A 24,854-nucleotide genomic window follows, 5' to 3' on the forward strand; every position below is an offset into this window, starting at 1 on the left:
GATTGGAATCCTCCCTTCTCTGTTAGCAGTGCCTAAGGAAGAAAGGCTGCTCCCACTGTGCTTCCTGCACAAATCAACCTAATTACCCAGTGGCAGTTCCAGTGCCATCTAGTGAGCTTAAAGCTTTCATGGCCAGCACCTCCTTCCCTCCCTGCGGGAGAGGCAGTGTCCTCTGGGACTGTCCTTAGCTGCCTTGTTTCCACTGGCTGTGCTGGTGAAGGCAGTGTGCAGGGAGTCCAGGGAACCTGTAAGGACAGAAACACTTCATGGGAATGGCTAAACAAAGGGCAGCTGTAGCTGGGCAGCCAGAGTGAACCGGGACAGGGACAGGGAAATCACATGCAAGTGTCCCATGGGGACTCGCTGCTGCAGCAGGTACCAGCAGGTACCTCCTTGCTCCCAACCCCACGGCCTGCAGCACCACATGTGCTGGTGGGTGCCTTTCAGGGCTCAGCATCACAAGCACTTTCCCTGTGCTGCACAGCACGGTTGGCAGCAGGTTTGTGTTGCTGTATGGGGCTGCTGGCTGGTGAAATCCCTGTGACAGAGGAAGACACTATCAGATGCTGTTCATGATGACATCTCTGGGTACATGGGTCTCTGCCCATGTTTGCCAAGCTGCTCCTTGTCCTCCCCATGCACCCTGTGCCCTGTACCCACCCCAAGTCACTCCAGCACGAGCCAGGAACTGAACTGATGTCTCCATCATCTGCAGTGTCATCACAGACCAGCACCACAGCCTGTTGCAAGGCTCTAGGCTCCCACATTCCCTTGTGTTCCCCTTTCAGTACAGCATCTCACCCACCAAGCATGAGGAATCCACTTTCTAGCCCCAGAATCAAAAGTGTGTACCACCTCACAGGGCTTCAGCGAGCACCACTCTGCAGATGCCAGCTGGGAATGCTTGGCCTGTGCTGGGCTTGCTGCAAAGTTTGACATCTCTGCGTTATCATACCAGCCATGGAGCCATTCCAGCACTGACCCATCAGCAGGAGTGCACCCATGACGCTTGCACTGGTGTGAGCAGGTCTCTGGGTTGCTAGGAGTGACTCACGCGTGTGCACGGACCGTGTCTGCGGAGAGGCACTAATGAGATTTTCCCAAGCTATGATTGGTTTCCCAATTTCTAAAAAGCCGTCTGGCAGGCTGGGCCCCCTTCCAAGGTTTCCTGGAAATATGAAGATATTAAGAAGGTGCTGCTGTCAGAGGCGTTGAGTTGAGATTGAGCCCATCGCTCAGCCCAGCGTTGGCTGGCCAGGTCTGGGACTTCCTAAAATGAAGCCAAAAACCCCAGTGCCAGCTCACTTCCACACCCAGGGCTCAGAGGCTTATGGCTTGAAACCTGCATGGATGGTTCATCCTGCACACCCCAGCTTATTTTCAATCCAGCACCAAGTTTATCCTTCGCTTCTGGTCCTGAGCTGTTGTGTAATGTTAATTATCCCATGGTGCCATACTCTCTTCCCACGCTCACAGATGTATTTTGGGACTGTGTGAGGTGATTTCTGCAGACAGAAGAATGGGAAGCACTTGGACACTTTTGATTTAGAAGGTGCCATGTCATGAAGGATGAGGGCAGGAGACAGGGTGATGCTCACAGCGATGAGTTAGGAAAGAAGAAGGACACAAAGACTTTAAGTAATAGCCTCATGCTGTGCCTGTCCCCCAGCTACTCAGCAGATTATCCATTGCCTTTATTAACTCTGTGTTAAATTACCTGTCTTTCTCTTTAATTTTTCACGAGGTTTATTGTTTCATTTTGTCTAGTTTATCTTTGTAAGGACTTCTTGTAAAAGCAAAGCTTTCAGGAGATGCTACTGCGACACGCCACAGAAGGAGGCATCCCTGTGTTCCCAGCACCAGCACTGGGCAGTGCAAGAGGAGAAGGTCCTCGTCACCCAGAAACACAGAGTCTGGGCAGCATGGCCATGCTCTGTGGCTGGCAGACAGCTCTGCTGAACTCAAACATACACCTGTTAGGACATGGCCTGAGATCACCAAGCCAGCTCCATGCCAGCCAGCTAGTAGCCACTTGGCAGGAGATCCTGAAGCTCTTCCATGCCACAGGACACAGGGTGCATGGGGAGGACAAGGAGCAGCTTGGCAAACGTGGGCAGAGACCCATGTACCCAGAGATGTCATCATGAGCAGCATCTGATAGTGTCTTCCTCTGTCACAGGGATTTCACCAGCCAGCAGCCCCATACAGCAACACAAACCTGCTGCCAATCATGCTGTGCAGCACAGGGAAAGTGCTTGTGATGCTGAGCCCTGAAAGGCACCCACCAGCACGTGTGGTGCTGCAGGCTGCAGGGTTGGGAGCAAAGAGGTCCCTGCAGCAGCGAGTCCCCATGGGACACTTGCATGTGATGTCCCTGTCCCAGTTCACTCTGTCTGCCCAGCTGTGCCTGCCCTTTGTTTAGCCATTCCCATTAGGTCTTGATGGACGTTTGGGAAGTGCTGCCCGGGCTCTCAGGGAGGCTCTGCTTTCTGTGGGAAAGCACATTTTCCTTCTGAGCTGGATTTCACTGGTTGGAAATCAATGTATTAAAACAAGAATGAGAACCATGAAGTGTTTCTGTCCTTACAGGCGCCCTGGACTCCCTGCACGCTGCCTTCACCAGCACAGCCAGTGGAAATGAGGCAGGTTAAACAAGGCAAATTAATCTTGTTAATCTATTAACAAGTCATTACGCCCAAAAAGTTCTATTATTCTGTGGCAAGGTTCTGGCTCCAAAGCTGAGGGGCCCCTGGAGACCATGTGTCCTCAAAGCCTCTTCTGATCAGATGGCTGATCAGATGATAATTGCAGCTGGGGTGATGAACCAAGTAAGAGAAAAGGTCCCCTTGCAGGTGAGAGCCCAAGACTTTGGGGTTTTAGAGGGGAACAGATGCATGGATTATCTCAGCCTTGGATCTTTGACACTTAAATCCCTAATCCCTCTCCTTGTCACGCTGTAGATACACAGCCATGGTTTTCTCCTTGCCCAAAGCATTAAAGGCATCTGGCTCCACAAACCCCCTTCACACCTGCCCAGGATCCGCCTCTGCTTGTGCTGCCCTTGCCAGCACCCTGCCTGGCTGCCCCGGCACGAAGCCAGGAAGTCTCTGGCACTCTCCTCCTGCAGCTGAGTGCTACGTGCCCTCTGCACCCACTGAAGGTACAGCAAAGCCTCCAGAGCTTCTGCAAGAGGCAGCTGGATCCAGGGGAACCAGCATCGCCCTTGGAGCAAGGTTGTGGTCCTGCCTGATCCGTGTGGGTGGCGCGGGCAGCCGCCTCTGCCAGAGATGAAATCTTGCCCAGCGTCTCCTCAGGAGGGGGAGGAGGCTGTGAGCTGAACCAGGCTGTGAGGAAGCCTGGCAGCTGGGTGGCTGGACCTACAAGGGCGTCTGTGAAAGTCGGCGAAGGAGCATCAGCGCTGCAGGGGAGTGCTGGGCTGGGCACTGGGCAGCGGAGCGCGGGGCTTATTGATGAGCCGGGTTATGCTGGTGACTCACAGTCACTGTCTGTACCTGGCAGTGACTCAGCTCTCGCTTCTCTAATGTGACACAGGCTGTAATAAAATCCTGGCTTGTTTGCTGAGGGTGTTTTTTTCACCCTGCTGCCCACCCCCACTGCAGGTCTCAGGACATCCTTCGCCGCTGTGGCAGCAGCCGTCACAACAAGAAGAAGTCACACAGGTCAAAACTTATCAGGGGTTTCCTGTCCTCTGGCCATGGCTCTGGGGGCTCAAAGGCCAGAGATCACAGAGAGGCATGGTTCAAGTGCCATTAGATGAGAGCACGTCCAGATCCCACTGAGCCTGGCCTGGTGCCTGTGAGACCGGGCAGGGAGAGCCCCACTCCTCCCTCTGCAGCTCCTCTGCAGCCAGATCTGGCTGGGGAATGAGCAAGGCACTCCTGTTTGGACACTGACTGATGAATTGTCCCTGAGGTTTTACAGTGGGGAGTGTGCTGGCACCTTTGCTGAACACCATCAGCCTCCCAGAAGAGCTCCTGTGGCCTCTTCCAGCTGATTTCCAGAAGCTCCTGACTCTTAAACTTGAAATTTCTGCCTTGGGTTTTGGCATACTCCTTCCCTATCCCCAGAGCTTCCTCTCACCCCCTAAGCCATTCTTCAGGACACGTTCCTCAGAACTGATAGGTGTGCTGGACTTGCCTGCTGACCTTCCCAGACAGAGCTTCAGGGAGGAAATCCATTTTCTCACACCACTTTCTCCTTCACAGCTCTCCTCTTCCTCAAGCCACAGTACATTTCAACCTTTCCTACCCGTGCCTCAGTTTCTCTGACCATGGATGCTGTGTTCTCTGGTTGGGATGCTCACTGGCATCTCAGCCAGGCCCAAGGCTCATCCTGGAGTGGACAATGTGGCCTTGGAGATACCCACTTTGGATGCAAAACAAAGCAGTGATTTTTACTCTGTGCCCACATATTGTTGTGCTGCCTCTCTGCAGTGCCTGTGGCTAACAGCCAGTAATACTTCAAGGCTGCAAAGTGTTAATAGTCCAGAGAAATTCCTCTGGGGACTTTCTACCCCGACAGAGCAACCCTGAGAAAATCCCACCAGGGAGTACTGAAGAAGAACAGGGTTTTTGGCACTGGGCACCCTCTTCCTGATAATATTCCCACAGGAGATCATTGTACTTAAAAATAAATGCTGCTGCTGTATCTCCTAGAAGCCCTGGAACAGGGTCATGGCCCCATCCCAAGTGCTTCCCATTGAAAATGACCAGCAGTTGGAAACAAGGACAGGGTCCTGGGCAGCACGTGTAGCTTGACATCACCCTTCTCCATCTGTGTGTCTGGTGGGCGATGCAAGAGAGGCAAACACTGAGAAGAGATCTGAAGAACGCTGGGTGGGTCTGTGGGTATGTACAGGGATGTTCTCCAGAGAAAGGGGAATAAAAGCTTCAAGAATTGTTCCCATTACAGGGCATTACTCCCTTGAATGAGTCTCTGTGTCCAGAAGCAGTCCTCTAGCAAGAAATAAGGAGAGTTCCTGTCACCCTGTGCAGTGACAAACGCTCTGAAGCCCCCGAGCCAAGGGGCACAGTGCGGCAGCCCTGGGGCACCCTGGGCAGTGCCTCTTGGTGGGACCCTCTTTAACACTTGGCCGTCTCTCCCACACAAGGTCAGTCCAAGGCAATTTTGGATGTGGTTTTGAAAATAGCCCTTAGATTGATGACATTTCTTTGCCCTATTTTTATCTGCTGTTTATAGGGCCAAGGATGTTCATTGCTTCATCCTCCTCTGTCCCTCTTCTACGTAGCTCCACCAGTGATGTTTTATTACTCCTTTTATAATTCATTTAGCCTATTTTTTTTTTCCTCGAAGAGTGGTCAGAGACTCCAGTCCCTCCTTAAGCTTTTCTCTAGCTTCCTCTGTAGCAAAGATCCTGTCCCTTAGTATTAAGTTAATGAATCCTTAGAGGATGAGCAGATGACCATGTGTAGCCGCATTAGCACATCCCAAGGTCCTACCCCTCAGCTGAGCAAGGTGTTGTGAATGCACAGAGGAAGAGTTTACCTTCAGCCTTGTTGCTGTTTTGCTCCCCACCAAGCTGCCTGATGTTAACCCCTCTGGGTCCCTTGGGATGTACCAGCTTCTTACTGCAGGTTAACATGATTGCTTGCAATCACCTCTGCGGAGCCGTGGTGGGCTGAATCTGGTCAAGTGCTGCTGCTTCTCATCAGCTTGCAGTGACAGGCTCTTTGCAAGGTCCCTCTTTAATTCAGATTGCAAAATTCCCTCTGGCCCTGCTGCAGACATGTCTGAGTTTTCCAGCTCTGCTGGAGCGACACGTCCTACATACTCTGGATGTCCAAAAGCCCCAGAGAAGTGCCCCAACATACCTGATTCCAAGAAATTCCCAGCAGGAAATAGAGCAGAAGCACGTCCCCCCACGTGCAGGGATGGATTTGGTGTGTGGTATGCTCTCAGCAGTAACAGGCTACATCTCATGGCAAAACAGATCTGTTGTTATTCTACATCCAATTTGGAAGAAAAGCACTCACTCCAGGCTGGCCTGTGAATATGAGGTTCTCCTCTGGACTTCATGTTTGGGTATATTTTTCTCTCATACTTCCCTAGGGAGCCACTCTTTTCTGGATTGGTTTCTGGTATCTTCTGCCATGGATGCCAACCACTTTGGATGGTGAGTGTAAGTAGCTGCCTACATGTGGGTTCAATCTTCCAAACTGGGACCCCTTTCAATGCTGTCTGTGTATGGCATTGCTGGATTTTCCCTATTCTTGCAGTAAAGATGAAAAGTCCCTTTCCCTATAGTGGCATTATGATGTTTGGACTAAGCTGACTGGATTTAAGTCTGTGTGGTGACCCAGCAGGTTGTCAGTCTAAAAAGCCTTCAGCAAAAGCCATCCAGCTCCTGTACATTCTGCTGCTAAAGGCCATAAAGGTCTTCAAAAAAAGGGAAAGGATGGAAAGCTGCAGGTGACAGAAGCGTTGCAAAGAAGATTGCTGAGCTCTGTTGTCTTAGGACAACAAGCAGAAGGGAGATGAGGAAGGCATGAAATCTAAACCTGATGACAACAGCCTCACGACATCCAGCTACGCTCGCTCCACCCCTGCCATGCCTTACTGTGGGAGGTAACACCAAGCCCCCAGAACAATAGCTCTGACCTTTACCTGGAGGTGGTCTGGTGGTGCTGCAGGACTTCTGCAACCAACAGCAAGGTTTAAAACGTTTCCATTTCCTCCTGAGTGCCAAATGCCTCAGAAGCCCTCAGGTTGTCACGGGGTGGCAGGGAAGGGGGGGCTGCTGGCTGGGGAGACACAAGGAGAGCAAGTGGCACCTGAGCATGCCTCCAGGTCTCAGCCTTGCTCAGTGGCTGAAACTTGTAAATGCAAATGCATCTTGAAGGATCAGAAACCTCTGGCAGACATCCTCAGAGGACATCCTTTAGCTCCCGTGCTCGGCGCCGGTGTCTCGTGGTTGATTTAATTTGAGGACTTCCCTGTGCTGGCTCAGGATGCACTTGCTGGGAGAGCCAGGAGTACACTCCATGGCTGCATGTGAACGTGCCAGCATGTACTGGGCTGGCTGACCTGGACAGCTGGCTGACCTGGCCAGCTGTGACCCTGCCTCCACTCCGAAGGAGCTCGAGAAGGCTTCATGAACTAATGCTGGTGCACCCAGGCACATCACTGCATAGAGTCACTGGGGACCTGCCACCACTTTTGTGACTCTCAGGTCACATTCCCCTAAAGCCAGATCCTTCCTTTGCCCATCAGGTCCACCCCATCCTGGAATTGTCTTCATACTGCAGAAAGCCAGCCATCCCTGGTAAGAAGTGGCAGTGCCCTTGCTCTCAGCTCCTGCACTAAGGAGTCCCACAGCTCAGAAAAACCTCAAATACAAAACTCAATCACCAATTTTCATGCTTAATTCCTAACCCCAGATGTTCCTACGTTCAGAAAAGCCAAAGCAAGTGAAGGCCATGCAGAAAAGGGTCGCACTGCTTTGTAGCAGTTTTGTATATACCAGGTTGGCCAACCGACTGGAAAACCCACCCTCATGAGCAGGGACCAGAGAGCAGTTTCCCTGCAGGTCTCCTTGGGTTGGGTGACAAGCACATGGCAGCCCTGGTTTTGTGCATCCCACACTATGTCCCCGTGGAACACCATGTGCCTTGATGCTTGTGTGAAGCATCAGGAGAGGTACAGCCCCACCAGACAGCCCAGCTCCCCAGGAGAGGGTGAACATGTGGGTGGCAGTGATGTGATGTGCTACTGAATTTCCAGCTATTTCTAGTTGTTCTACCTACTACACACCCCAAAATTTTAGTCAAACTGAAAATCTCAATGTAAAGGTTTGTTAACTTTTCTTTTTTAATGCTGAAAAGTATTCCATTGAAGAAGAGTTGACTTTGCAAGATTTCTTGTCTACTTTGTCCCAGCATGATCTGAGCCTTGCTCCTAGGTGGAGCAGGCTGTGAACTAACCTAACCCAGTTCAGGCTTAACTCAGGGAATCACTTAAGAATGTGTAAAACTCTCAAAAGCATCAGAACCATTCTTAGCTCTGGCAAAACTTTTCAGCATATGGTCTTGAACACATGCTTAAAATAAAGCCCAAGAAGTGCTTTGCCAAGCTCCCATCAACCACTGCCTCAAACCTGCAAGTTGCACAAACTCACCCTTCCCCAGGGTTACAAAAGGTAACCAAGAGTAAAACCAGGCAGCAAAAAATGACCCACATGGGTCAAGTGGCTGAGCGTGAGCCCTGGGACAGTTCACTGAGATGGGTTGTGCTTAATGCTTCCTCAGAATGATACAATCCCAGACTGGTCTGGGTTGGAAGGGACCCCAAGGATCACAGAGCTCCAACCCCCCTGCCACAGGCAGGGACACCAACCTCCAGGCCTGGAGCTACACAAGGTTGCCCAGGGCCCCATCCAACCTGTCCTTGAACACCCCCAGGGATGGGGCACCCACCCCCTCTCTGGGCAGCCTCTTCCAGCCCCTCACCACTCTCTCTGCAAAGAACTTCCCCCTAATATCTCATCTCACCCTTCCCTCCTTCAGCTTCACTCCATCCCCCTTGTCCTGCCATTATCTACCCTTTGAACAAGCTGATTCCCTCCTGTTCCTCTGCTCCCTTCAGGGACTGGAAGGCTGCAATGAGGTCCCCCCACAGCCTTCTCTTCTCCAGGCTGACCCAGCCCAGCTCCCTCAGCCTCTCTCCATAGGGGAGCTGCTCCAGCCCTCTGAGCATCTCCGTGGCTCCTCTGGCCCCTCTCCAACAGTCCCACATCTCTCTTGTACTGGGGCCCCAGCTCTGGACACAGGACTCCAGCTGGGACCTCACAGGGACAGAGCAGAGAGGGACAATCCCCTCCCTGTCCCTGCTGCCACCCCTCTGCTGATGGAGCCCAGGATCCATTGGCCTTCTGAGCTGCAGAGGCGCCTGCCTGAGCCTGGTACCCTTTACATCTCTGCATCATGCAAACCCCGAGCAAACAGCTCAATGGGTGGGTGCCCCATGCTAAACCTCAGCACCCAGCCAGCCCTGCAGCATTTCCCCTGGGCAGCCCTTCAAGAAAACATCCTCAGGACAGGGGGCTCTGGTTAAATCAGTGATTCTGCTGTGAGAGAACAAGGGAATGAATGATAAATGCCCTGAAAATGTCACTGCAGAGAGACCCTGTGCTAAGAGCTGCAGTGGTTTTGCTCACCTGGGTGTAAGAAGCAGTGAGGTGAGGATGCTGAGGGATCACGGAGCATCACAGCGAGCAGCCAGGACAGCATCAATTGAGAGATGCCTCTGAAAGGCTCCGTGACATCCCAACAAGAAGGGACAAAATCACTGGTGTCACCTTATTTCTGAGTCTGTAAGTGGAATGCTGCAAAATGGAGACTTAAAAACAAAAGTTAGCTACAATGTCAGAAGTACTTTGAAAGACACACTCGTGTAGAAGCATCTCTAAAGAGGTGGTGCTGCCTTGATCTTGTTTGAGGAAAGGAAATTTGCTCAGTGAGAAAGGCAGGTGAGGGCTCCATGGCCCCAGCAGTGTCAGCAGACCCCACTTCAGCTGAAACAACTGCTTGTCTCTCTTTTTTTGTTCAGCTAGCATTAACTTCCCTGGCTCCCCACCTCTTGTCTCCTCTCAGAGCCTGAAAACAACCTCAACTCTCCCACAGCAGCTTTCTCCATCCTTTCTCCTGCTGTTCTCCTGGAGGACCCTGCTTGTTCTTTTACATTCCTACCACGGGGCACCTTTTCCAGAGAGGTGCCCTAGAAAAACCTATTACTTGATAATGGGTGCTACAAAGTTTCCCAAAACACCTTCATTGCCTGCAAACCCCACTATTTTAGCAGTCCCCAGGTTGGCTAGCATCAACAGCTTGGATTTTTTAACATACTTCAGAGTGTGCTTGACATGGTGCTATGACTTAGTGGAGATGATGGGTCACATTTTTGACCTAATGTACCAGTTACTTTAAATACAAAAGAGAGATTCTACTCAGTACTTGTTGCTCAGAGAGCAGGGAGAGCTCTCCACAAGCACAATGGGATGGAGAGGAACCACAGCCACCTGCATCTCTAATGGAAACCGATTTTGGTCCAGCAGAAAGCCATAACAATGTAATGGGTCTCTGGCATTTTACCTTGATAATGTCATGGTATTTATAGTCTTTTTAATACATTTCATGACATAATGCTGTCCTGTACCTCGTTTTCATGAGATCAATGAGAGAAAATGATAACCTTTTGCTTTTCTTCCACCTCCATGAGTTGCACATGCACAGATTCAGGAAAAAAAGGTGGTTTGCATCTGGCCAGGTGGGAAGCCCAACCCTGCACAGTGCAGGGCAGTCGTGAGTGCAAGGACAGAGCATTGGGAAGCACATGGGTTTCTTATCCTGCTGCATCTCAGCCATCCTGTACTGGAGCATCTTCCTTCCTCCCACCGCATCCCAGCACGCTTGCAAAGGCTTCCTTGAGCACTGCCCACTGGGCACTACCATCTTCTCATCAGGAATAAAGAGACAGCAGAATCACATCTGCAAACTAGAAGTTGGCATCCCATGGATGGTTTAGCTGCATCCTGGATGTCCAAAACACCGTGCCTTTCAGATGGCTAGATCTGTGCATAGTGGTCTGCGTGTCGTTGTTAGATGGGCTTTGATTTAACTGCTAATTGTCAGGATTATCAGCCATGGGTGGCTTCTCCCTGGGGTCCAAGAGCTGTCAGGACAAGGCAGGTGACTGATGCTCAGCCAGCAAAATGGAAAAAAAGGGAAACATGGGCAGGAAGGTGTTGGGAATGTTTATTAAAGGTGATGGGACCCATGGATCTCATTGTTGGGGTGAAAACAGGGGCTCTGTGGGGGAGCCGTGTCTCGCCCGTGGGCATTGCATCCCACCATCTCTCTTCACAGCTGTGAGCTGGGAGTGTTTAGCAGCAATCCCCCTCATCCTCCTCCAACAGTAGGACCCAGCACAGCAGAAGGAGCCACCTGTCCCCAGCGAGGCCCCGCTGCGGCGTGTGACGCAACCGCTCCTGCCCATTTGCTCCTGACGCGGGACAGAGACTGGGGTGGGGTGGGAGGGACTGGCATCTCCTCTGTCTGTGCTGGAGGAAGGAGAGGTTTGCCCTGGCCACTCCTGACCTGGGAGGCTGGGCAATGACATGGGATGCTCCCAGAGGTGTTGTTCCAAGCACAGCAAACCGCCTGTCCTCACCATCTGATGCCATCCCCAGCCCAGGCAGTTCAGCACAGATACACTCACACCCACCACCTGCACAGACAGGCACGTTGTGCCCGGGCTAAACTTGGCCTCTCTGATACTTCATCAGCTCCTCAACACACAGAAGAGCTGAGCTCAAGCCTCAGCTTTGCAAATACTGCGTGGAAAATGTGATCAAACCATTGGGTCTCCCTTCTGCTGGGGGAATAAAATATCCCACTGTTTCCTTGGCAGCCTGAGCATCTTGTGGCAGGGCTTGCAGAGAGAGTGCCTGACCATGGGTGAGCCTCTGGGCACTACTCCAGTCACCTCATTGCCAGCAGACTTTTAGAATGGATTTTTTTCAGCCTTGTGGTAAAGCCTGCATTGCTTTTAGCCCTGATTTGGAGCACCTGCCACCCAGTGTCACTGGAGGTTTGCTTCTAGGAGCTCCTGGGACACGCCACACGTTGTCACAATGCTGTGCAAGAAGAATGATCCATTCATTCAAGACATGCTCTGATGCCATGGTAGCAAACAAGGTTAACAAACTCTGGGCTGATACATGAGATACCTTTGAGCCAGCTGCACAGCTGGTCTCTTCCAGGTCTCTAGACAGAGAAAGGATGGGAAAGACTCACATGTCCAGGCAAACTTTGCAGCAGCTGTGGCCCTTGAACATCCTCAACATCTTTGCTGCTCCAAGTCCCTTATTTCTCTGTGATGCATCTCATGCTGCAAGATGTCCAACATCCCTCTGAACCTTATTGTCCTCGATCTGGGTAAAAAGCCTGGGGGATGATAGTATAATCCCCTGGTTCAGGACCTGAACCAGCCTTGGAACGTCAGTGGTGGCCTCCCCCCTCACTTTCCTGGAGACCTTCCTTTCCCTCCTGGAGCAGTGACAGGGACCTTAACAGGGCCCTGCTGAGCACTATGTCTCTGCTGTGGTGGGACCCCAAATTGAAGGTATGGCCATTGTGGTGGTTTGGCTCTGGCTGGAGGCCAGCCACCCACCAAAGCCACTCTATCATTGCCCTTCTCAGCTGGACAGGGGAGAAAATAGATATTGAGAGGCTGAGGAGTGGAGATAAGAACAGGGAGAGATCAGCCCACAGTCAGTGTCACGGGCAGAACAGACTCAGCACAGAATAAAGGACAGAAACTCTCTGGTTGATGGCCCTGCCCTGCACCCCCAGTGACACCAGATTTGGGGGATGAGAAGTGTGACCGGATCGTGAAGCAGCTCCCCCCACCCCTCCCTGCTCAGCAGACTGCACTTCAGCCAGGATTTCGCTCCCTTCTGCCCCCCACTGTGGTACAGGGAAGGGGGGACCAGACTGCTCCAGCCTGGTCCCACACAGGGTCACCAGCCTCCCCCCCAAAGCAAACCGCCAGATCTCTCCCTCGCCCATCCATGTGTCTGTGTCTCTCCCCACGTGCTGCCAGTGCTGGCAGGGTCTGGCTCCAACAGGGTCACAGCAGCTCCTGTCTGTCTCCCCTGCTCCAGCCTGGGGCCTCTCCAGGGGCTGCAGGTGGGGTCTGGGCCTTTCCCTGGGCTGTGGGGGGATACCTGCTCCACCATGGGTTTCTCCAGAGCCTCAGGGGCATCTTTCTCTCCAGCACCCCCTCCTTAACTTCCCTGGCCTTGGTGTCTACACAGCTCCTCACATCTTCTCACTCCCTTCTCTGGGGGCAAAATGCCCCTGCTAGCGTTTTTTTTCCTCCTAAATCACGTTTTTTCTCCTGAATGTGATTCCCAGAGGCGCTGTGACCATCACTGATGTGCTCGGCCTTGGTCAGCAGCGACTCCAGCCTTGAGCCAGCTGGTGTTTGTTCCGTGGGGCCTGCAGAGAGCTTCTGGCAGCTTCTTGAAGCAGCCACCCCAGCAGCCCTCCCCCTTCCACCAGAACCCAGCCACGCAAACCCACAACAGCTGCACTTGAGTCTGGGCACTGAGACTCACTCCAGCTTCCCAGGAGACGTCGCCACAGGCTGGGACATCCCTGCGGCATGGAAAGGGCTGGTGTGCAAGGACATTTCCATGACTGTACATCCTCTGAGCACACAGACTTCAGCAGGAACTGCTTTTATTTGGAAAAAAAACCCTTCCAAACCAGCAAAACATTCTGTTATTATCCATCTGGGGCTCCCTCAGCCATCAGAGCAGGCCCCCTGGGGAGGGGGACACTAGGTTAGATGGCCTGTTGTAATCTTTATATGTTTCCAAATGTCATCTTGGTGCCTGGCATGCATCTCCTTGTCCTTGCCCTGGGAAGACAGAGCTTTCCACGCACAGCCATGGAAAAAAAAAGCTGTTAAAATTTCCATTGGCGTCTCTGCAAAGAGAAATAACTGTAAGGGGAGTAAATAAATTAGTTTATTAGCCATGAATCCAGCCCGGCTGGCTGGGAGTTACTCATTATTTTGCTGGCAGCTCGGGACGGGAGCCAGAGGAGCCGTGCTTGGCCCTGCCCGCACCTCTCTGCGCACGTGGACTTGTTTTCGCCGTGCAGGGAAGGGTGCTGGGTGCTGTTTTCACTGCTTAGTGCTGGGTGGGGATGGGTGGCCTGGGCTGCAGGGGCTCTGTGCTGGGGTAACGAGAGCTTTGCTAGCGCATCGGGCTGCTGCTCTGAGCTGTGCAGGATCACGGCTCGCCGGGACCTCCGCTGCCAGAGCGGGCAGCAGCTTTGCTGCTCCTACCTGGGAGTGTCCAGGCCCTGCTGGCACCTGGAGAAGCAGCAGAAATAAACATGTTCTGAAGCCTACAGAGGGGTGCTTAGGAAGATGGAAGGTGTGACTTCTTATTGTAGGGGGCCTGGGTGCCAGCGCAGACACGTGGTCATGCGTGGGCAGGAGTCACTGCACCCACCCAAGTATCCCAGCAGTGTGTGAAGGCCTCCACCACAGGGAAACCCTCTAACTCCCCGTCAGACTCAGCTCTGCCACCAGCCACCACAGTGATGTCATTACGGCTTCGTTCCTTCATCAGACGTGCTGGGGTCCTGTGGCTCCTGGGTAAAATGGCTCCTCTCCAACTGTACCTCTGTCACCAGGCCTCTGAAGGGCTTGAGTCTTCACTCTCTGCTAAATGGAGTGGGAAACAGGAGCTCTTGCTGTCCCAGTAAGGACCAGAGCCTGTGTGCCCTGGGGACACTTGAGCTCAGAGCCTGGTCTAGCCTGCGGAGCTTCACCTCCAGCTTGAGTGGCTAAACCCAGGTGGTGGGAGAGGGCAGATATGTCAGCTGAGATAAGAAACCAATGTCAGGTTCTTTTTGAAGGTGCATATTTTAATTTTGAAGCTTCCCCTTTGTAATTGCTCATGACCTGGTAGCAACGCCCTTCACTTTGATGCAACAGACCCCACACTTTCCCTTTGAAGCCTATTTAGCGTTGAAAGTGGGTTTGGGTGGATCTGACAGGAACAGGGCACATCACTGTCGTGGAAGCTGAACTCATTAATGGGAATGAACTGCTGTTACAGAGAATCATAGAATCACAGAATTGTAGAGGTTGGAAGGGACCTCGAGAGATCATCGGGTCCAACCCCCCTGCCAAAGCAGCTCCCTAGGACAGATCACTCAGATAGGCGTCCAGACGGGTCTTGAATATCTCCAGAGAAGGAGACTCCACACCCCCTGGGCAGCCTGTCCCAGGGCTCCCTCACCCTCACTGGGGAAAAGTTCTTCCACATGTTGGTGCAGAACTCCCTGTGCTCCAACTTGCAGCCATTGCCCCTTGTCCTGTCCCCACAGACACTGAGAAGGGTCTGGCTGATTCCCCCTGCATCCCCTACTTCAGATAATTATAAACTTTAATTAGGTCCCCCCTTAGTCTTCTCTTCTCAAGGCTGAACAGCCCCAGCTCACTCAGCCTTTCCTCACAGGGGAGATGCTCCAGGCCCTTCATCATCTTCGTAGCCTCCTCTAGATTCTCTCCAGGAGATCCCTGTCTGTTTTATCCCAGGGAGCCCAGAATTGGACACAACACTCCAGGTGGGGCCTGACCAGGGCAGAGTAGAGGGGGAGGATCCCCTCCTGTGACCTGCTGGCCACACTCCTCTGGATGCCCCCCAGGATCCCATTGGCTCTCTCAGCCCCCAGGGCACACTGCTGGCTCATGGCCAACCTGTCATCAGCCAGGACCCCCAGGTCCTTCTCCACTGAGCTCCTCTCCAGCAGGTCACCCCCAGCCTGTACTGATACAAATGGTTGTTCCTTCCCAGGTGCCAGACTCTCCACTTGCTTTTGTTGAACTTCATCTGGTCTCTCCCTGCCCAGCTCTCCAGCCTGTCCAGGTCTCTCTGGGTGGCAGCGCAGTGTCCTGCGTGTCGGCCACTCCTCTCATCTTTGTATCATCAGGTCCTTGCTGAGGGGGGACACTATTCCCTCATTGAGGTTGTCGATGAGGATGTTAAACAAGACTGGACCCAACACTGAGCCCTGGGGAACAGCACTGGTAACCTTTTGGGAAGCTGGCACTGCTTTAGGGGTAGGGGCATATTCCCATCAGGCTGGAAAAGCAGCCTTGCACAGGGTGGCGTTGGTGCACCGCAAGGGCAGGTTAGATTCAGGTGTGACTTTGGGAAGCAGGTGTCTTGCCAGGGCCTTGGAATCGTCTTTCTCCCTGAACAATGCCTGCTGGGGGGGGGGGGGTGAGGGTCTCTGGCAGGGTACAAGTCTCCAGCAAGCAGGGCTGCAGGGGGTCGGCACGGCGCCCCGCGCGCACAGCGCTCACAAGGGTGGGAAGCAAAGCAAAGACTGGTGTCAGCGTGAGCTTTAGAGCTTGGTTTGTTTTTGGAGCTGTTCACCTAGAAAAGGCAAAGAGAGTCTCTTGGCCCCAGAGCACAAGGACTGCTGCAGTGCTGGACCTGCTGACCTGCTGCCACCAGAACCCCTGCACTGAGACCTCAGCTGTGGGTTTGGGCAACAAGGCACCCAAGTGAGCTGCCTTCCCTTTCCCCCAGCACCACTCAGGTGGGAGACCCGGCCATGTGCTCAGCCATGAGCACCCAGGGCTGAGGCACCTACAGCAGAGGGGAACTGTTGAGCGCTGCACCCCGCAAAACAGCGGCAGTGGGATGTATGGGTGGGATGTATGGGTGGGATGGCCAGGTGGGATGTATGGGTGGGATGTATGGGTGGGATGTATGGGTGGGATGCCTGGGTGGGATACATGGGTGGGATGCATGGGTGGGATGTATAGGTGGGATGCATGGGTGGGATGCCTGGATGGGATGTATGGGTGGGATGCCTGGGTGGGATGCCTGGGTGGGATACATGGGTGGGATGCATGGGTGGGATGTATGGCTGGGATGGCCAGGTGGGATGTATGGGTGGGATGTATGGGTGGGATGTATGGCTGGGATGGCCAGGTGGGATGTATGGGTGGGATTCATGGGTGAGATGCATGGGTGGGATGGCCAGGTGGGATGTATGGATGGGATGTATGGGTGGGAAGCATGGGTGGGATGCCTGGGTGGGATGCTCGGGTGGGATGGTCAGGTGGGATGTATGGGCGGGAGGCCCTGCAGAGCACTTCCAGCTTGTGCAGGGAGGGGAACAGCTATGGCCAGGAAGGTCCCACGCATCTGCAAGGCCACCAGCAGGGACCTGATGATGATGGTGAGCGGATGGTGTGGTGTGCCAGCAAACAGAGAGCCATCAGCTCCATCCTGGGTGCTGCCTGAGGAAGAGCAACATGGGGTGGTGTCAGCAGGGTGGCAAATTTCAGACCTCTGGGTGAGGACTGACTGTGTGGGTCCTTTACCTTCTTCCTTCCAGTTTCTTTCTTGATCAGGGTGTAACTTTTCTCAGCCAGAAAAACCTACTCAGTGCTCTTTGAGGAGATGAATTCCTCCATATTTGCCCTACGACCAGTGTGTGCAGCAGCCACAGTCCTGCGGGGGAACTCAACAGAGTCCATCCACGTAAGGAAAACCCTTGCAGACAGCAGGAAGAGTTGTGTGCATGTTACTACAGATAGCAAATCCAGCAAAGCTTTTAACAGAAACAAAAGAGAACATCAGTCCATGTGGGACTTTTTAGCCCAGGACTGGGCTGGGTCAGCACTCTGGCTGGTCCAGGCTCTCTCCAGGATGGGCTTCACCTTGCTGGGAAGGTGCTGCCCTGCTGAGAGCCACTCTGAGCCAGCTCTTTGGGAGCAGGAGGAGAGCCAGTTCCCCACAGGGGAACCAGATTTCAGCATCAAAACAAGGTGTGAGGTAAACAGTGCCTGATGCCAGTGATTTGGGGCTGGCTGGCGAGGTTCTCCTTGGGTGCACCTGGACAACCTGTCCCTGCATCCTATTCAGACGGGAATGTCTTCTAGTGGGGGTGGGGGGGGAAGAAGGGGGGAGTGCTTTATAAGTGAAGACTAATTTGGACAGAATTAGGAGAGGGCTGACAGCCCCACTGATGGTGATGGACAAGGTGAGAGCAGAGGAATCTGCAGGCAGCTGCAAACCTGTTTGCTGTGATACTTACAGCAAGAAAAAGGAAACGAAAAATAAGATGTGGTGATGATGATGAGGATGGTGAAGATAAACAACTGAGCTGGGACCCCAAACCCAGCCCATTTGCTTGTGGCAGTAAAGCATCAGTCAGACCTGGGTCCAATTCCAAACCTCCCAAACTCTGGGTTGAACTTGACCACCTGGGACGGTGGCTCCAGGCCACGTGTCCTACAGCCAGGAGCAGATCCCAGAGCTTCCTCCCACCTGTGGAGCACAACTGTGGGGGCAGAACCGGGAGGCAAAGCTGCTGGGTGGGAGGGCAACACATGGCTCGGCTCGGGAGGGTCCTGTGCCCCCCGCTCCCGGATGCCAGGCATGAGCTGGACTTCCCCAACCCATGTCCCCACCCCAGCCTTTGGGCCTCATTTGCTCCCATCTGCTCTGCATGGGGAGCCTCCAGCTGCGAGCAGCCGGCTGCTCTCCGTGGCTCTTGGCACGGCTGCCTGTCGTGCGGGAGCGCAGAGGTGTCTGGTTTCGGGAGGTCGCTCTGGGTGGGGGGCTGCCTGGGACTGGGGAGCAGCCCAGCTCTGCCGCAGCCTAAGCAGCCAGGCAGAGAGCAGAGGTACCCCTCTGAGAGCCTCCAGAGGGGGACCTTGCGTCTCCTGCTTCAATTTTAGGGTAAAGAGCTCAAAGATCAATTCAAAGAATGGGAGCAGGCGCTTTGTCTCCAAAAAAAGTGGTAAAAATGCAACTTTTTAATGCAACTCCAGCTCCTTCTTCAGCAACAGAATTGCTTTCCTGCAGCTGGGGGATGCTGCTGCCAGTGCACAGCACAAGTCCCTTCTCCCCGGGGCATCCCAGGCAGATGGACCACCCTCTGCCCTCACCACAGAGGGGACCTGCCCCCCCGGGATGCCATCAGGCTGTCTCGCCCACGCAGCAGCAGAAAGAGCTCCGTTTCCTCCTCCGCTCACCACGCCGCCAACGCCAAACACCCAACGGCTGCGGGCGCACCCAGCCCGAGCTGCTCCGCTCCCCATGTCCCTCGGATGGGCACTGAGGCCCACTGCCCCACGCAGCTCCCCACCTCCCCTTGTCACACATGCTGTCCCCAGGAGTTTGCATGCCAGGTCCAGCCACACTGGCCTGATGGTGTTGGCCATCCCCTGCCAGCCCTCCCCTGCCTTCGCCCCATACCGACCCTGCCCCGCGTCTCTCTGGGTACTCCCCTGCACCCCAAGAGTTTCTTTCAACTCTTTCAACCCCCTCGAGGGTCCTCACAAGGGGGGGGATAAACAGAAGAAGACAGAAGTGATGCCGGTTTCTTCTGAGGCTGAGCAGGAGTCGGGGCTGTCTCGGCATCCCCTGGCACAGAGCAGCGCCGTGGGTTCGCTGCGGTTGCTGGCTGCGGGGCGGTGACCAGCAGGGACAGGCAAGCAGGGCCACGCACGGGTGACACGATCCTTGGGGCCACTCTCCAGGCTCTTTCCGTGACAGTCCTGGTCAGGTGGGAGGGAGGGATGGAGCGAGGGAGCCTCCCGCGTCGTGAGGGGCTACCCACACCCCGTGACAGGAGCGGGGATGGCCAGGCACGGCTCCGTGGGGTGGAGAATGACGGCAAGCTGACCTCACGCAGGGTCCGGACCTCCTCAGGAGCAACAAAGCCGGTGCTGCCACCCCTCTACTGTGGGGCACCAGGCGGGTGGGGGTGTGTAAGCAGGGGGCTCCGGGTGGAGCTGAGCCTCTGCCCCCCAGCCCAGGTCATAGGGCCCCCTGCTCTAAAGAGACAGGCTCCTGGCGCTGCCTCTTCCGCTGCCTCTCCCGTTTGGCCCGCCAGCACACGTAGGCGGCCACCAGCAGGCCCACCCCGAAGATCAAGGTGGCCACGGAGACCACCTTAGCGATGTCCATTTGTGGCCCATTGATGGTGAAGGTGATACACGTCGCCGCCACGCCGATGACCACGGAGACAATGCCGAAGGGGAAGATGCAGCGGTACCAGGATTTCTCCGTCCCACCCGTGGCCAGGGCCAGCTTGTTGAGCGTCGCGGTGGAGTCCGTGGCCGTGGCAAGCGGCAGCCCCGCTTTTCCTCCCTGCAGGCAAGTGAGTGAGTTGGACTTGCAGCCCATCATGTTGGCAAGAAAATCCAGGAGCAACCAGCACAAAGTGTGGGGGGTGGCGGGTTGGATGTGGGTTGCTGTCCCGCCACGAGCCGCTGCCGTGCTGGTGATGGAGGGAAGAGGCCGGTTCCTACATTGTCGGCTTTGTCCGGTGGTGGCTCTGGGTGCCTCAGCAAATACCGGCCGGGATCTCGGCTGCAGCTGCTCTCACTCCCAGCTTTGGCTCCCGGCTCTTTTGCTGCCAGACGGGGCGAGGATTGGATCGAGGATTGGTGGTGACAGCGGTGATCTCATGCCGGTGGGAGGACCGGCTCAGCCTTGCTGCTTGTTAACTGTTTCGGGCTCTGAGCGGGCAGCTGCCTGAGGCCCCGCTGGGATTGCTCTTGGGATGTGTTTTGGCAGTTTGTGTCCGTTTTCACTAGCCCAGTCCCTGGCTACGCAGCGCTGGGGTTGCTGGGCTGGCTGCCCACAGCCCCCAGTTCCCCCCAGCCCAGCTCCCCAGGGCCACACTGCTGCAGATACTCCTGCAGGCACCGCCACGGGCAGTGAGAGCCCAAAGGAACGGGCAGTGGGACTTCCAAGCACAGCACAGAGCCTCTTGCCATTGCTTCCTATCAAGTTGCTCTTTCTCCCTGTATGACACCTCCCTCCTGGCCAGCTTTGTCCCCTGGCACAGGGTGGGGATGACCCTCACTGGGCGCCCATGGACTGGTGATGCTTCTTGGACTGGAGAAGGCTCGAGGCTGAGACTCACCAGGGTGGTGGGGCACTGCGAGGGGATGGTGAGTGAGCAGCCAGGGCACCTGGAAGGAAAGGGGCTGGAACTGAGGTGAAGGAGGATTTGGGGTTTGTGATGACCACCATCCAGGCAAGGCAGCTGCAGCGTGAGACCCAGTGGGGCAGGACACTGAAGGGCAGTTTGGTGGGTGACACTGGCTCTTCAGCTGCTCCAGCGCAGCATCACACCCACAGCAGCGGCCGCAGCACACAGCAGTGCCCAGTGATGCCGCCTGGCGCAGCGGCTACTCAAGGCTCCCAGGCAGGGCAGAGGAGGAGAAGGGATGGAGATACAAATGACCAAAAAGCCTCTTATCCAGCTCTGACCACCGGCAGAGACTGGTTTTTGTGGGCAAAACCTTTTAGTGCCACCTTTCCCAAGAGCAGATCAGGGAGACACTGAGACCAGAGCTGGCATGAGCAATTCCCATCTCCACTCGCTTCTCCCACGCTGTTGTTTTTGTTGTTTGGTTGGTTTGTTGTGTTTTTTTGGTTGGGTTTTTTTTTTTTTTTTTAAATTGCTTTTCCTTAAGGAGAGAGGAAAGGAATGAGCTATCACAGCAAACGCAAGAGACCTGGAGCCTTTCCCAGGTCAGAGCTTCCCCCGAGCTGATGGGGCCCAGCTGCAGTTCTGCATTGACTGAGAGGGAGCCAGGAATAAGGAGAAAATCCATGTTGTGGGAGAAGTGGAGCTGTGCAGTGAGAGGGCAGCTCTGCAGGCAGTGGAGAAAGAGGGAGAGGCAGAGGAGCTGGAGGTTGGGGATGGGGAGGTTGGGCACTAGTACTGACACAGGGTATGTTACCCTTTCTTCTTTTGTGGGCACTGCTCTTGCCTACAGCATCCCCAGGGAGAACATCCTGTTCCACTGAAGGAGGAGATAAAGCTGCTCCAAACTGGCCTTTACCCTTCTCCAGGCTGGACAAGCTGTGTGAGACTGGTCGGCACGACAAGGGAGGACTGTGCCTGCAAGAGCCCTGGGATCTCTCCTTCCCTCTGGTCTCTTAAATAACAGCCATAAATAACAAAAGCAGGAGGTGGGTTGGGTATCAGACAAATTCCTGGTTTTCAGGGAGGCTTCATGCTCCTGTGGCATCACCTGAGGCAGGTGGCCACAGGACACAGGGACATGAGCACGGAGGGGCTCTGGCTAAGAGGATCGGCAGCACTGGGGAGCTGAACTCCAGCGATGTCTGGTGCACAGCACACGGTGCTCTGCAAACTGAGAGCTGCTGTGATGTGTCCTCCTGATGGCTCGTTGGAGGGGAAGAGCAACACACAGCCCAGCCCCAGCAGTCGGTGAGCGGTGAGCTGGGAGCGCTGCCTTCTTAAGGCTCAGTCCTCAGTTTTGCAAAGCCTCATCCCATTGGAGTGTTCAGGCTTTAAATCTGTGCTGAGTATTTACCCCAAGCTGGAACCTTGAGGAAGATTTCATCTCAAATGGTTTGGCTGCTGCTGAGGGTGGGGTCTGGGAGGCAATGTCCCGGTGACAAGCCTGGCCACGGGCTACTTTCCAAACCTCTTCTCAGGTGGTGGATGACAGCCCCTGGAGAAGAGCTGCTGCCAGCTCAGGCTGCCCTAGACAGCCCTGCCCACAACAGCATCCCCACACCACCAGCCCACACTCACTGGGTGCAAAAGGGCTCTCAGCATCCCATGAGATGTAACAGTTTGGAGGGCCAACACCTTTTTTCAGGTGGTACAGAGAGCAGTGACCAGCCTTGGCAAAGCGGGTGCCAGACCTGAGCTTCGACTGGTTAGAAAAACACAGCATCTCAACACACTTCCAGTTCTGATGGGTGATTAATCTGACCATTTGACTCAGTGATGCTGATGTGATCCTGCTGTATTGAGGATCAATTTACGCGAGTGACCCAGACGTGCGTATGTATTCAACTCATCCAGAAACACACGGAGATGGAGCTCACTGCACAGTGTTTCCAAGGCGGCACCAGGCAGCTGCTGCTGGCCACAGACCCTCTAGAACTCCAGAGATGGTTCAGAAGACACTTGTTCTTTAAGCACTGAAGTGGCAAAGAGCAGAGACACAACGGCTGCACGCCATGGAGCCCCGCTGGCTTTGCCCCTCGTTTGAAAGGAGAGGTAAAAAAGCCTCACAGGACCAGGACAACCCTCTGCCCAGGGCTTGGCCAGGACAGGGTCACCTCCAGGAAACTTCTCCCACTCATGTATAGGAAGCAGCTGGATGAACTCACCCTTCTCCATTCAGAGGAGCCAATTTCAGGCAAGCCTTTCTCTTGTTTTGCCTTGGGTTTCTGTAGAACTCATGGAAAGAAGAAGAGACTTCAGGTCAGGCTCCATGTTGTGAGCCCATTTTTTTTTTAGGGCACTGAATTTCCCCCCCTCACTGGGGCTGATGGGCTCCTCCACCTGGTCCCTCATCTCCTTCCCTCCACACTCTTTCCTCTGCAACTAACGTAAGGGTGTAATTTTCATAGCAGAAATAGAGACTCGCCTGCGTCCTCCTCCCTCTTCCCAGAGGAGGAGAGGGAAGAACACAGCTGGGACTGGATGAGTCACGTTGCAGGAGCTGAGATGGATGGCACCCCCCCCCCCACACACACACCCACAGTGCTGACCCATCTGGGGGAGTGAGGGAGGGGAGGATGGGGCAGCGGGATGGAGTGCCCTCAGAGAGGGAAGAGGCTCCAAGCCCGGCTCTCCAGAGAGCAGCCAACAGCCTGAGGAAACAGAACAACTTGGGAACAGAAACTTCTGCTTAAAAGGTAACAGGATGGAGCAGAAGGGGTTAATGTCTTTCGTGGGCAGAGGAAAGCTGCTGTTTTGAGCAAGAAATCCAAGTTCCTAGGAGGTAAAAAGCTGAGGTGAGACAGGAGCAGCCCAGGATCCCCCTCGACTGGATTAATTGCTCTGGTTTTGAGTAAGAAAGCCTAGAACCAAACATGATGCTGACCACATCATGAAACCCAAGAGGAGCATGGCACAGCAGGCAATCCATGTCCCCTGAGGCTCAGTGCCCACCCATGGGCAAGAGGACAGCATTTGACAGTGGGGGTCCACAATGTCATGGGTAACCAATTTATTTTGGCTCTCTGGAGAGTGCACAGATGTGCCAGAACAAAGAACACGGGGCCAGGACGCTGAAAGAGACACCCCCACTCTACCTGCTCTGTGGTGGGCCACCACCTCCACACAGGCTGGCTGCTGGGTAGGTGTCCTGCTGCTCTCAGCTCAGCCCACGCCTAAGGCCCCGAACTAACATCCCCCTGTAGAAGAAAAGGTTTGTAGATGAAGGAATCATGCCTGATATTTTTCCAGAAACTCCAAGGCAATGGGTCTGGAAACAAGAACAGAAAACAACATATCAGGGCAAATAACACCTTCGGGCACAGATAATCAAGAATAATCTCAGTTGTACAATTCACATAGTCAAAGAAATAATACTCACAGGTGCCCACCTCGTGTCTCATTTCTCAGGAGACACAGCTCAATATCCTGGGGTCTGAGTTGTAGAAAACCAGCAAATAACAGCCCTGAAGCCCATGAGAGGTGGGCTCTCAACAAGTCACCCTCCCTCCTTTGAAAACTAAACGCTGACACACACATGGAGGAACTGGAGAAAATAACTCCCACGCTGCTTCCTAAGAACCAAGACATCCCCACAAGGTTTTGGGGTTTTTTCCCCAGTGGCTTTGGGAGAAAATGAATAATTCTGCCATTACTGGGCTGCTACAGTGCAGTTCATGCAGGAGCCACGCAGAAGATTAAGAGAATCATAGAATCACAGGGGTGGGAAGGGACCCCCAGTGCCCACAGGGTCCAACCCACTGCCAAAGCAGCTCCCCAGCTCATATTGCACAGGGCGGCGTCCAGACGGGGCTGGAATCTCTCCAGAGAAGGAGACTCCACACCCCCTGGGCAGCCTGTCCCAGGGCTCCCTCACCCTCACTGGGGAAAAGTTCTTCCCCATGTTGGTGTGGAACTCCCTGTGCTCCAACTTGCAGCCATTGCCCCTTGTCCTGTCCCCACAGACACTGAAAAGGGGCTGCCCATTTCCCCTGCATCCCATCCTTCAGATACTGATAAACATTAATCAGGTCCCCCCTTAGTCTTCTTTTCTCTAGGCAAGGAATACAGAATAACTGTTTATCATGCAATTATCCCCCCCAACAGACAAACTTGGGCTGTGACAAAGAGCTGCAGGGGCATGAGAGCAGCTGAATGCAAGTGAATATGGCATCAACAAACCACGTAGCCCCTTGTTCCTGATGGTCCCAATCCCAGCTGCAACTGGGACCGCGGCTTTCCCCAAGCTCTCCACTGCCATTCACT

At 54.2% G+C, this 24,854-nt stretch overlaps 1 protein-coding gene across 1 annotated transcript; it reads right to left on the reverse strand.

Moving 5' to 3' along the window:
* Positions 1–18,377: 18,377 nt before the first annotated feature.
* On the reverse strand, positions 18,378–19,962 carry LOC311197112 (transmembrane protein 100-like). The gene has a single exon (XM_084270829.1). It carries the CDS (start codon positions 19,775–19,777, stop codon positions 19,406–19,408), a length of 372 nt encoding a protein of 123 aa, XP_084126955.1. The 5' UTR covers positions 19,778–19,962; the 3' UTR covers positions 18,378–19,405.
* Between the last annotated feature and the right edge of the window lie 4,892 nt (positions 19,963–24,854).

The sequence above is a fragment of the Gallinula chloropus genome (genome assembly GCF_964237585.1).
Source record: "Gallinula chloropus genome assembly, chromosome: 15".
NCBI lineage: Eukaryota > Metazoa > Chordata > Aves > Gruiformes > Rallidae > Gallinula > Gallinula chloropus.